The 8,436-nt window shown below is 35.7% G+C and overlaps 1 protein-coding gene across 2 annotated transcripts; it reads left to right on the top strand.

The window, feature by feature from the left end:
* Positions 1 to 1,539: 1,539 nt before the first annotated feature.
* LOC306842799 (GTPase HRas-like) lies at positions 1,540 to 8,338 on the top strand. 2 transcript variants are annotated; one of them, XM_079373872.1, is made up of 6 exons: positions 1,540 to 1,622; positions 4,902 to 5,035; positions 5,332 to 5,510; positions 5,596 to 5,755; positions 6,168 to 6,292; positions 6,432 to 8,338. In XM_079373872.1, the coding sequence occupies exons 2-5, from the start codon at positions 4,925 to 4,927 to the stop codon at positions 6,285 to 6,287; spliced, it is 570 nt and encodes a 189-aa protein (XP_079229998.1). In that variant the 5' UTR covers positions 1,540 to 1,622; positions 4,902 to 4,924; the 3' UTR covers positions 6,288 to 6,292; positions 6,432 to 8,338. The 2 variants fall into 2 exon arrangements, with proteins under 2 accessions (XP_079229998.1, XP_079229997.1); XM_079373871.1 differs by lacking the exon at positions 1,540 to 1,622 and adding an exon at positions 3,026 to 3,336.
* Positions 8,339 to 8,436: the final 98 nt, after the last annotated feature.

Raw genomic sequence — 8,436 nt, 5'->3', positions numbered from 1 at the left:
CCCATCCCTAAACCCCTATGATAATCTGAAATGTCTCAATCTGTGGGATTGTTTGCTTTTATTTTCCGCTGGGTGACAAACTTACACTACCATTCAAATGTTTAGGGTCTGTAGGATTTATTTATTTATTAATTTGCTTCATTTATTTGCTCAAAAATACAGCAAAAACTGTAAAGTGAAATATTTTTACAATTCATTATTGCATATTATTACATTTCTTATTACTATCAATGTTGAAAATAGTTGTGCTGGTTAATATCTTAATATAAATGCCTCATTCATTCATTCATTTATTCATTCATATATGAAATAGAAGTCTTTCATAACTTTATAAATGTCTTTACTGTCACTTATGATCAATTCAATGCAAAGCTTTCATTACAAAAAGTCTGATCATTTAGGAAAGCAATAGCTTTCCTCAACAAGTCAAACAATTCCATTCATGTCTGTAACACAAGTGATGCTAATGAAAAAAGGTAAAACCCCAAATCTCTAATTCAAGTATGGATAATAGTAATGTTATTTATGCTAGAAATGGTTTAAACACTTGTGCTACTGACCCATTAAACTACTATAATAACACATGAAAGGCCAGCTACCCTCGATGTAAACCGAAACTCCCTAAACAAAGGTAAAAGCACTGAATAACTGAATAGAATTTACGTAGTTACTCACTTAAGCTTCGACCAACTATATTCCAGAACTGCATGGGCTCTTGGGCCAATATTTGTACATACAACACAACATATCTTACAGAAATCATGTACATATAAAGTCATATGCAACACAAGCAAACTTTCTGCTTTTCATAATTTAAAGATATTATACCAACTTGTTGCACAGGTGATAGAGAAGACCTGCAGAGACACATTTGCCTTTATTTTATGCTTTCACTATCAACATGGCCACCTTGATGACTCCATGTTTGCTCTTAATTTACATGACAGAGAGGGGAACAGGCTACAGCCACCGTTATCTACAATGGAACATCTTGCACTTGTTAGACATGGCACGAATAAAGTCTGAAAGTGATGAACAAATGAGAAGACCAATGCTTTTAACAAACCAGACCTCCCAAGAGATAAAGAACTGGCAACTCAGCCACCATTATTCAGGTAAACTCTTCCATTGATATTCTTTGATGGCATACTTTGTTTAGCTTATCAACCACAAGCAAAGAAAAAAAAGTAATTTACCTGATGCAATATGTAAAATAAGTATAAAATATCATGCATTTTTCTTTCATGACCCTATCTTGTGTGATCATGTCTGCAGCTTTTACTACAAGAAGCTTTCATTTCAAGCAAATATACATCTATGTTTAAACAGCACACTATCTCTTCTATTGACTTACCTCTTATAGACCCTTGAGATGCACAGGAGAGGAGAGAGTGAAACAATAAGCAGAAGGTAAAAAAAGGATCTGTGTGACTTTGTCAAGGCCTCACCAGACAAGTGAAGTGGGACTGCGGCTCTTGGTTGTCTTGACGACGGATGCTTTTTCAAGCAAATCAGCCAATGAAACGCGCACTGGTCGTCATACAAAAGGCCATGTGACTCTGGCTGCCTTTCAGCAGGAGGAGACAAGAAGCGCTAGGATTACTGGCGTGGGAATGACGGCGGTATGATTTTTCTTTACACTCTCTTGACTCTGTTTTTATGACTGCAGCCCCATAACTAAAGTAGATGTCCGGAATATATTTGAGGTTAAATAGGGACTGGAAGTGTGAGCCGTAACGCTATGGAGATGAAAGATTGCCACCATGTGGACCATTAGGAGAATTACCCCAATGGACCTCTATTTTGAATTTATTATTTCAAAAATGTAGTAATTTAGTATTTTGCAATAGTAAATCACTCAGTGGCTCAACCATGATAAATGTTTATTTTAATTAAGTATGAAAAGAGAATAAATCACCATCCATGTTTAGGGTCTGTAGGATTTATTTATTTATTTATTTGCTCAAAAATACAGCAGAAACAGTAAAGTGAAATATGTTTACAAGTCATTATTATATATTATTACATTTCTTATTACTATCAATGTTGAAAATAGTTGTGCTGCTTAATATATTTATAATATCTGAATATAAATGCCTCATTCATTCATTTATTCATATATGAAACAGAAAACTTTCGTAACTTTATAAATGTCTTTACTGTCACTTATGATCAGTTTGATGCATCCTTGCTGAATAAAAGTATTCATTATAAAAAGTCTGATTCACCATCCATGAGACATACAGTATATCACTTATCAAATATTTTCCGTCAACAATGGATTTTTTTCTTCTAGGACTCTGTATTTTCTTGAAACATGTGTGTGTGTGTGTGTGTGTGTGTGTGTGTGTGTGTGTGTGTGTGTGTGTGTGAGAGAGAGAGAGAGAGAGAGAGAGAGAGAGAGATAAATAAATTTACATAAGAAACTTTAAAAATAAAGAAAAAAGAAAACCAAATTTGGTAATTTTGATATTTTTCTGTAGTAGTCATAGTAGTAATAAAAGATTTGGAAAAAACAATGCTTTATCATATGAAAATTCATTGTAATTGTCAGTAATTATAATAATAATAATAACTCTTTTAAAGAGTGAAATGAAGTGATTGACTGATGAATGATTACAATTAATGTTTTTAAGGCTCATCATCGAGGCTCATCATCTGAACATTTTCAGTTTTAGTGTTTTTTTATATAAGAGCATTGTTGTATAATAATGGGGGGGGGGGGGGGGGGGTCAAAGAATGAATTACAGTATTTATTAATTTACTTTATTTTTTCAAAGTTGATTTATTGAATGTTTTATAATCTGAAATTTCCTTCTAATTGCCAAAACTACTTGTTTGTTTTGGTTAAGAAAAAAGAAACTGACTGAAAAACAACTTAGGCATTGTTCTGTAACAACAACAAAAAAAGAAAGAAAGAAAGAAAGAAGCAGATGTTGTTTTTGTGTTTTGCAACTCAGACTGAGACAGCCCACCTGTATTGCAAGTAAGACTGAGAGAGTGTGTGGTGGTGGTGGTGTGTATTGAGACACACAGGGTTTGGGCGTGTGCTGTGGCTCTAAGCGCCCTCTTCTTCTTCTTCCCCCTACACACACACACACACACACACACTGCTCGCCTATCAGTCGACGCACACCGGCAGCCCGTTGTTCAATGTTTGTGTTGATCGCATCTGCTTCAGTGAATCTGTACCGCGGGAGAAGAAGAAGACGCGCTGTCTAATGACGGAAAGAGTGAAGAGCAGCATAGCTTTGAGGGGAGCAGCGGGAAGGATGTCGACATATTATTGAATTGTGTTGAGTGTCGTCGAGACGAGCGAACAGCGCCGTGTGTTTTGTAAGTAGCCCAGCCGCTGTCTTTCTATGCTGTGTGTCGCGCAGGAATAACAGCAGCAACATAAGGTTCCTTGTAGACGCTGGACGGAACATTTTGTTGGCGTCAGGACATAAATCATTTCATCAGCATCTCGAAATTGGAGAACTACTCCCAGTGAACACGAAAAACGAAACAATTGCATCAAATCAGTGAGCGCGCCTGAATTCCATTCATCTCTAGTTTGTTACATTGTATCGAGCTGTGCATCTATCAAATACTCATCATATACATACAGCGCTGTTCTGCATGGAAATAATGGTCGATGCAGGAGGAGTGAGTTCATTTAAACCAACAGAGCCAGAGACGTTTGGCTAAGACTAGCTTTTGTACTCTGGTGGATTTTGTTTAGGGACGTTATTGAAACTTATTATCATAGATTGGTTCCCATTATATGTATTGTAAGGCTAGCAGAGATCAGCTCACCCAAATGACCACGTTGTTTACATTGTCCATCGTCTGAGAAATCAATAAAGGTGATGTCATTGTATTCCAGCAATAACAGGAGAAATATATATATATATATATATATATATATATATATTTCTGTATATTACACGCGCGCACACACAGCCATACATATGCAGCCTATGTATGTGTGTGTGTGTGTGTGTGTATGTATGTATATGTGTATGTATATATAAGTATGGGTGTGTGTGCATTATGTTGTGAAAGTCTTTAAAGGGTATCACCCCTGGTACAGTATGATCTGTAATATTATGGGCAAAAAAATGAAATCCAGAGCCTAAAAGTAATATAAAAGGTCTACAAACTTACAGAAAGAAAAAAAGGAAATTATTTTCACAGGTAAGGCTACATGACAGGTAGAAGAGCTAAAAATAGATTTTCAAATGGAATACTTGATACTGTATCCACTGAGCACAGCTGAACCTGATGGCTTGACTGATTTTTATTTTTTTTTTAAATAGTGCACAGCGATTTAGATGACACATAATTCCTTTAGATCTTCTTAGCAAATAACAGAGTTGTTTAAAAACCTTTTTGTACTTTATATTTGATTAATTGAATGTTATCAGCTCCATATGTAAGAAGATATCAGAAAAAAGAAAAGAAAGAAATTCAAGCAGTCTGATATATGTTATAGGATCCAAATTTTATTAAGTAGGTTATCAGAAAAAGTTTGGAAGGAATGAAATCACACAGGTTGTGAGTTCTTCTGGCACTGCACCAAGCATTTTAACTAATAACACAAATAGATCACTGTCAGGAAAAGTCCTGTATAAGTTTCCCCTGGCAACCTAAAATAGCTTTTCTTTTTATCTAGTGTTACGTCACACGACACAAGTGTAATATCATCTATATTAGGTACTGGTGGCAGGATGAGCGCTTCACTCCAGGAAACTCTGGTATACTTTATATATAGATTTTGACTAGCTTCCCTTTTTGCTGTTTTCACTTTGAGTTTTATTTCCTCATCAGCTCATAAACAGACTTTCAAGTAATGATTCATCCAGAATTTCCCAAATTCTTTGTTTTCTCAAATTTCCTTGTTCCTTGTTTCTCCTCAGCTACTGACACAGCAGCAGTGAGAATGACGGAATATAAGTTAGTGGTGGTTGGTGCAGGTGGTGTGGGCAAGAGCGCTCTGACTATCCAGCTCATTCAGAACCACTTTGTTGATGAATACGACCCAACCATTGAGGTAAAGTCAAGCTGGTATTTTCTGTCATTTGCCTTTGTTATTTATTAATTTATTTACCCTCAATTCAGAATAGAGTTACTTCATATAAAATATAATATTATATGAATATGAAACATCAAAATGTCATCTGAGCGGAAAACATTCCTGACACTTTGGTCGAACAGGCCATAGTTTCCACTTTCTTTTCAGTAACAGAATACATTTCACTGTATATTGAAATAATAATTGAGCAGTAGGAGAATTTAGAAATATTGAACATCTTACACTGGATATTGATGCATTTCTCTTCCTCACAGGACTCATATAGGAAACAGGTGGTGATTGATGGAGAGACATGTCTGTTGGATATCCTGGATACTGCAGGTCAGGAAGAGTACAGTGCAATGAGAGACCAGTACATGAGGACTGGAGAGGGCTTTCTCTGTGTCTTTGCCATCAACAATAGCAAGTCTTTTGAGGACATTCATCAGTACAGGTTAAATGAAAGAAATTTGTTGCTTATTTAAAATATTTTTTAGATATTATTCTAAATCTTTATTTGTTTTCATTGCTTTTGAAAGGGAACAGATCAAGAGGGTTAAAGATTCAGATGATGTGCCCATGGTGCTTGTGGGTAATAAATGTGACTTACCAACACGCACTGTGGACACAAGACAAGCCCAGGAACTCGCCCGCAGCTACGGTATTCCCTACATTGAAACCTCAGCCAAGACAAGACAGGTTAGAAATATTTTGACCAAATATATTCTATTATATATAACATTTTATTATAAAATTCTGTCAAGTGTCAAGCTGCCGTAATTTAAAAATAAAGGTTCTTTATTGGAATGAAGAAGAACATCCATGAAACCTTTCCATTGCACAAATTGTTTTTGATAGTGGAAAAATGTTATTTAGAGTACTAAAATGTTCTTCATGCTGAGACAAAATGGTTCTTTTAAGAACTGTTTGCTGAAAGGTTCTTTGGGGAACCCAAAAATGGTTCTTGCATTGCATCACTACAAAAAAAAAAAAACATTTTGGTGCTTTTATTTATAAGAGTGTGGCAGCATGCATAGTTCAGGATCACTAACAGGCAGAATGTAAGAAGAAAAGCTCTAATTAGTTTGTGTGTGTGTGTGTTCCTTTTTAGGGAGTGGAAGATGCCTTTTACACTCTTGTCCGTGAAATCAGGCAGCATAAGCTGAGGAAACTGAACCCGCCAGATGACAATGGCCAAGGCTGTATGAACTGCCGCTGTGTGGTGTCATGATCCTGGTAAACATTTTTATTCTGTAAGCTGCTAAACACAAAAAATTATGATTAAACACATGATTCACAAAAAAATGAAACATACAAGTATTCCTGGATTGTGTAGCGCTGCTCAAGTGTACTCAATTATCTCTTCTCTTTGCAGTGAATGTGCATGACGTGGCTTTTAGAGCGGTGCAGCCTTCCAGACCACAAACACTGCAACACCTACACAGATGCTGGACGTTTAGAGCAGACTGTGTAAAAGGGAAATCTTTAATCTGGCAGCCCTGCAGTCTTCTTAGGGATGTTCCCGTCTTGCTCCTTCAGTGGAGATGAAATAAGTTGTACCTCATTTTAACGGTCTCAACACTGGAGTTGCTACGACTGGATGAAGCTGTCACACTTAAATATATTTACATTAAACAAACTATCTACTCTTAACTGGAAGTAATAGCTCAGAAAATAACCTCTCATATTGCTTTGTCAGATGTGGATGTTAGAAAAACACTTTACACGATGGAGAAATACTACATCAGTTATATTAGCATATGTCTGGATGTGAGAAAGATTTGTATTATCATTCGCTTAGAGCAAGTCTAACCTAATAAAATGTACATAATTCATGGTGTTCTCTTGCAAAGAGGACTTTTAGTCATATGCAGTTTGTTTATCACAGGTTATGGTGCAATAGATTGCGATTACACCTCCGAGAAGTCTTTGATTTGCACAAGGTTTAGGATGGACGGAGGACTTTATTCTTTGTTTGCTTCTGGTTTTGAATGGCCCTCAGGGTCTATGAATTGTGGCTTGATATTCAGATGTGATGCTTTTTATTTACGATATTAAACAAACGCATTGCAGATAATTACGTTGGCTGAAGACGACAGATTAATGAAGATCTCGTCAAAGAATAATCATACTTGATGGAAAATGAATGCAAAGCTACTGTAAACTTAAAAGCTTGGATTGAAAAGCCTTGTTGATATTCTTGCCAAGCACTGTGCTGTACCCATGTTCAGGGCATAAGCTTGAAACTTTTATCACATGTATATCATATTGTCTAATCTTCAACTGCATTTCCCCTTTATGCCTTTCTGAAGTCAATTTTCCATGATTGTGTCATTAGGGAGTGACGATTGATTTAGGTTTAAATGTGAAAAAAAATACACCAAATTGTTTGTATACCCTTACTGTAAATTATCATATGAGGGAACCTTAATTTATGTGCGCTATATTTATTTATAGGCAACATATGGCCTTGTAATTGCAGGGAAGAGCATCAGTCTGGACTTTCTCTTTCTTGGTTGTTTAAAAGTAGCTTGTGTCTCTTTGCAAAGTACAGATTTTAAATCTCAACAAAGATATAGTTCATTTATGTGAATCTGATGAACTCCTAGCAGTGTCTTCTCTTTCTGGTTGATTTTTCTCTGTAAGGATTGCAGTGTTTTTATTCCCTGACAGTCTATTGATTGTTCTCAAGGACATACATGGGCGGATATGATTCTCCCTTTAATTCACATGTCAGTAGCTATGGATATGACCTTCAAGGGTTTCTGTCAGAATGCTGTGGGCATCCAGATCTTTTTGATGGATTTATGGTGCCACAGAATAATGTGGGTTGATCAGGTGACCACTTAGGCTACATAATATTATTTTACTTTCATAATGTTGGTTAATTGCCATTTTCCGCAACATTCTGATTATGTAAAATAACCCACAAACACGTTTTGAACTTGTCGTACGCCAACTGCTGCTGCTAAATAATTTTTATGTTTTCTTTTTTATGGAGAAAAAAAGGTAGAACACAGCGTTATGGTAGCGTTCGAACAAAAGAACATTCCCAGAGGCTGTGTCGGTCCTGGCAGGCTATTAAATAATCATATTGGTTTTTGCAGCAATTAATACTTAAAAATATAAGTATTTTTAAGAATTTGTTTTTTATTTTGTGTCTATAGTGTGTGAAGACAACAATGAATTTCCTTTTAACAATATGTTATTATAGTTTTGTGCCTACAGTTATTGTGTTAAGAAAGAATATCAAATAAAGAGGCTTGTTTTGATTTCCTGAGCATCCTTTTTACATTTTCATATTAAGAAGTCACATATTACTTGGTTACTATATCCAAAAGGGAATTTATAAAACTAAAAAAATATTATTCTATTCTAGC

The sequence above is a fragment of the Barbus barbus genome (genome assembly GCF_936440315.1).
Source record: "Barbus barbus genome assembly, chromosome: 2".
NCBI lineage: Eukaryota > Metazoa > Chordata > Actinopteri > Cypriniformes > Cyprinidae > Barbus > Barbus barbus.
Note: the sequence above shows the minus strand (reverse complement) of the source record. Positions and strands in the feature narration are given on the sequence as shown.